General features: G+C 55.5%; 1 protein-coding gene across 1 annotated transcript; it reads left to right on the top strand.

Annotated features, from left to right (window-relative positions):
• The first annotated feature begins 542 nt into the window (after positions 1 to 542).
• Positions 543 to 2,666, top strand: LOC136357045 (chromatin modification-related protein eaf-1-like). Its single transcript, XM_066311775.1, has 2 exons — positions 543 to 1,766; positions 1,893 to 2,666. Exons 1-2 carry the CDS (start codon positions 543 to 545, stop codon positions 2,664 to 2,666), a joined length of 1,998 nt encoding a protein of 665 aa, XP_066167872.1.
• The last annotated feature ends 2,214 nt before the right edge of the window (positions 2,667 to 4,880 follow it).

Raw genomic sequence — 4,880 nt, 5'->3', positions numbered from 1 at the left:
CATGGCGAAGGCTATGGAACAAGAACGACGCAAGGCGAAGACTGTCTGCCGAAGGAGGATGACTTCGCCTTGACAAAGTTCGCCCTCGCGAGGGCCGAGGAACCAAGCCAGAGGCGTCTCAGGCGAAGGGTGCAAGGCGAAGACTGTCTGCCGAAGGAGGATGACTTCGCCTTGACAAGTTCGCCCCCGCGAGGGCCGAGGAAGCCTTTCCAGCCCATCAGGCCGGTGATCGTCAGACGGCCCATCAGGGGCCCATGAGCCCCTATAACATTATGTACCCCTGTAAATGTCCCTTTTGTAAGGGTAATCATGTAAATTCCCATGTACAACCTAAACCCTGGTAGTAATAACCTGTAATGGGGCTATAAATAGTCCCCTAGGGCCATGTAATGGGGGGATGAAGAAAGTGAAAATTCAGAATTTAGTACACTTCGTTTTTCCAACCACTGTTGAGTAACCACGTCTTTCGACGTATGCGGTTGTCGTTTCGACAACAGCTGGCGCCGACCGTGGGGACCTCTGAGCGAAACCACTGAGAGCGAATGCCACCGAAGAGGGTCGTGAAGGAGAAGGTTGCCAGGCGGAGGGAAAGCGACGCTGGACCGGACATGGCTGCTGAGGAAGGAGCAGAGCCTTCGGCGCCCGTGGCCGAAGATGGAGGAGCACAAGCGCCATCACAACCGCCTTCGGCCCCTGCAACCTCTGTGCAAGTGCCGAAAGCGACCGACATGGCGAAGGCGGCCGCAGCGGCAAGGGCACTCCAGACCAGGGCGGAGATCCTTTCGACAAGTCAACCGGTGGTGCCCCAAGCCGCTCCATCGCAGTCGGCAGCGGCCCCAACTGCGCTCGCCATTGAACAGGCCCAAATCAGCCTTGACCCGGAAGCACAAGCCAAAGCCGACATGGAAGCCATGCGGCGGAACATGACACGGCTCCAAGACATGCTTCGCCAAATGCAAGAACAACAACAAGCATACGAGGCGACAAGGCGGACCAAGGCCGCGTCGGCTTCAATCCTTCAGTATTCGGCAGGCTATGTCCCACCTCAAGTCCATCCGCAAGTAACGGCCCAGCCCATTCCGCCACAAGCCGCACAAGCGCCGGTGTACTTCGCCGGGCAGCATCAACCACCTGGCCAAGCGCCACAATCAGTGGCGGAAGGGGCTTTGGCTCTGCAGGTGCAACTCCAAGCTTTCCTCCAGCAACTTAACCAACCCCACTGCATTTCAAGCACAACCCCAACGGCTCACCCGGCGGGGAATACAAGTCAAGGTGCGCCCAATTGGTTGCCACCAATTCAGCCAGGCTCGGGACCTTCGCCGTGGAGTCAAGGACCGCAGTTAGACTTCGTCAACACTGCTCAGGTGCCAACCGTTCGGCAGGAAGTTCCAACCTCAGGCTTCGGAACAAACCAAGCACCAATCCAAGCTGCTATGATGTGGTCGCAGTCAATCTTTGACCCATCCATGGCGGCCCAGCAAGTACCACCAGTTGGAGCCGGGCAGTCGAATGCCACGGCCCAACTCCACGCACAAGCTGCGATTTCGCCATTCGCCACACCATACCCGCAGCAAGGTGCGGTAAACAGGGCGGGAGGTAAAAAGGGGCTGCCGCTGAGTGGGGGAATCAAGACTCGTCCAATCCCGCCCCAGTTCAAGTTCCCACCTGTCCCGCGTTATTCGGGCGAAACCGACCCGAAGGAGTTCCTCTCCATCTACGAGTCAACGATCGAAGCGGCTCATGGTGACGAAAATACCAAGGCGAAGGTAATACATCTCGCTCTAGACGGCATCGCCCGTTCTTGGTATTTCAATTTACCAGCCAATAGCATTTACTCATGGGAGCAATTGCGCGATGTTTTTGTCCTTAACTTTCGAGGCACCTATGAGGAGCCAAAGACGCAGCAACACCTTCTCGGCATTCGCCAAAGGCCGGGGGAGTCGATAAGGGAGTACATGCGTCGCTTCTCGCAAGCCCAGTGCCAAGTTCAAGACATAACCGAGGCGTCGGTTATAAACGCCACTTCGGCCGGACTGCTCGAGGGCGAACTCACCAGAAAAATCGCCAACAAGGAGCCACAGACGCTCGAGCACCTGCTTCGCATCATTGACGGGTTCGCTAGGGGTGAGGAGGATTCCAAGCGACGACAAGCTATACAAGCTGAGTACGACAAAGCCTCCATCGCCGCTGCTCAAGCTCAAGCACAGGTTCAAGTTGCCGAACCACCTTCCCTCTCTGTTCGCCAGTCTCAGCCGGCAATCCAAGGACAGCCGCCGAGGCAGGGCCAAGCCCCCATGACTTGGAGAAAGTTCAGGGCAGATCGGGCGGGCAAGGCTGTGATGGCTGTCGAAGAAGTGCAAGCCCTCCGCAAGGAGTTCGACGCCCAGCAAACAAGCAACCATCAGCAGCCAGCCCGCAAGAAAGTCCGAAAAGACCTCTACTGTGCCTTTCACGGACGCTCTTCGCACACCACGGAGCTATGCCGAAACATTAGGCAACGTGTCAACGCGCAAGACCCAAGGCCGCAGCAGGGAGCAACTGTCGAAGTACCCCGCGAAGCAGTTCAGGAGCAAACACCCCCAGTCGAACAATGTCAAGATGCGCAGCGAAGGATAATCCAAGTGATTACAAGGGCCGACCCGCCAAGCCAGTTGTCCAAACGGTAGAAGAAGATGCAGATCCGAATGGTCCACAGCATCACTTCGGCGGGCGAAGGGGCGCCATAGTACGTGAACCAGCTGATCTCTTTCGGGCCAGAAGACGCCGAAGGAGTCCTGTTCCCGCATCAAGATCCACTGGTAATCTCAGCTGAGATAGCCGGTTTTGAAGTACGGCGAATCCTGGTCGATGGAGGGAGTTCGGCCGACATTATCTTTGCCAAAGCATATGCTAAGATGGGGTTGCCAACCCAAGCACTTACCCCAGCACCAACATCGCTCCGCGGTTTCGGCGGGGAACCAGTTCAAGTTCTTGGCCAAGCACTGTTGCTGATAGCCTTTGGCTCGGGGGACAACAGACGCGAAGAGCAAATACTGTTCGACGTCGTTGACATTCCGTACAACTATAACGCCATTTTCGGCCGCGCAACCCTGAACAAGTTCGAAGCCATTTCCCACCATAATTATCTCAAGCTCAAGATGCCCGGCCCGATAGGGGCGATTGTAGTCAAGGGGCTTCAGCCTTCGGCCGCTCCAAAAGGCGATCTAGCCATAATTAACAGAGCAGTGCACAATATTGAGACCGAACCGCATGAGCGGCCGAAGCACACGCCGAAGCCCACCCCTCATGGCAAGGTAACAAAAGTGCAGATTGATGATGCCGACCCCGCAAAGCTCGTATCACTGGGGGGCGACATGGGCGAAGAAGAAGTTGAGAGCATACTAGAGGTGCTCAAAAAGAATATCGATATCTTCGCCTGGAGCCCTGACGAGGTGGGGGGCGTCCTGGCGGATCTCATCATGCATCACTTAGCAGTCAAGCTGAATATTAAGCCAAGAAAACAAAAGTTGCGCAAGATGTTAGCCGATCGCCAAGAAGCGGCGAAGACCGAAGTACAAAAATTACTCCGGGCGGGGGTTATTCAAGAGATTGACCATCCGGAGTGGCTGGCGAATCCAGTGCTGGTGCGGAAGTCAAACGGCAAATGGCGCATGTGTGTCGATTTCACAAACCTGAACAAAGCGTGTCCGAAAGACGATTTCCCCCTGCCGCGAATCGACCAGCTCGTGGATTCAACAGCTGGATGCGAGCTCATGAGTTTCCTGGATGCATATTCCGGTTACCACCAGATCCACATGAACCCGCCCGACATCCCCAAAACATCCTTCATCACTCCATTCGGCATATTTTGTCACCTCAGGATGCCTTTCAGCTTGAGGAACGCAGGAGCAACTTTCGCCAGGCTGGTGTACAAGGTCCTTGGCAAGCAGTTGGGGCGGAATGTGGAAGCTTATGTCGACGACATCGTCGTAAAAAGCCGCAAGGCTTTCGACCATGCGATCGACCTGCAGGAGACGTTCGACAGCTTACGCGCGGCAGGCATAAAGCTGAATCCGGAGAAGTGCGTTTTCAGCGTCCGCGCAGGCAAGTTGATGGGTTTCCTTGTTTCCGAAAGAGGCATTGAGGCGAATCCCGAGAAAATCGATGCCATCCAGCAAATGAAGCCTCCGTCAAGCGTACATGAAGTATAAAAGCTCGCAGGCCGAATTGCGGCACTTAGTCAATTCCTCTCAAAGGCGGCCGAAAGAGGTTTGCCCTTCTTCAAGACCCTCCGGGGCGCGGGAAAGTTTAATTGGACGCCACAGTGCCAAGCAGCATTCGACAAGCTAAAGCAATACTTGCAAAGCCCGCCAGCTCTGATAAGCCCACCCCCAGGAAGCGAACTACTATTATACTTAGCAGCTTCGCCGGTGGCAGTCAGTGCTGCACTCGTCCAAGAAACAGAGTCCGGACAGAAACCGGTCTACTTCGTCTCCGAAGCACTGCAAGGAGCGAAGACAAGGTACATTGAAATGGAAAAGCTCGCTTACGCTCTAGTGATGGCTTCGCGCAAGCTTAAGCACTACTTCCAGGCCCACAAAGTCATAGTGCCATCACAGTACCCCTTGGGCGAAATACTCCGAGGCAAGGAAGTCACTGGCCGGCTCAGCAAGTGGGCAACAGAGCTATCCTCGTTCGACTTGAATTTTGTTGCACGCTCTGCTATCAAGTCTCAAGTGCTAGCCGACTTCGTAGCTGAATGGACACTGGTACTTGCCCTCGACCCCGAGCCCGCCGAACAATTCTGGGTGATGTGCTCCGACGGCTCGTGGTCACACAGGGGAGCAGGCATTGCGGCAGTCCTATTTTCGCCGAATGGTGTGCCGATTCGGTACGCAGCA

This window comes from Oryza sativa, chromosome 6 (genome assembly GCF_034140825.1).
Source record: "Oryza sativa Japonica Group chromosome 6, ASM3414082v1".
NCBI lineage: Eukaryota > Viridiplantae > Streptophyta > Magnoliopsida > Poales > Poaceae > Oryza > Oryza sativa.
The sequence above is the reverse complement of the archived record's forward strand: the minus strand, read 5'-3'. Positions and strand labels throughout refer to the sequence as shown.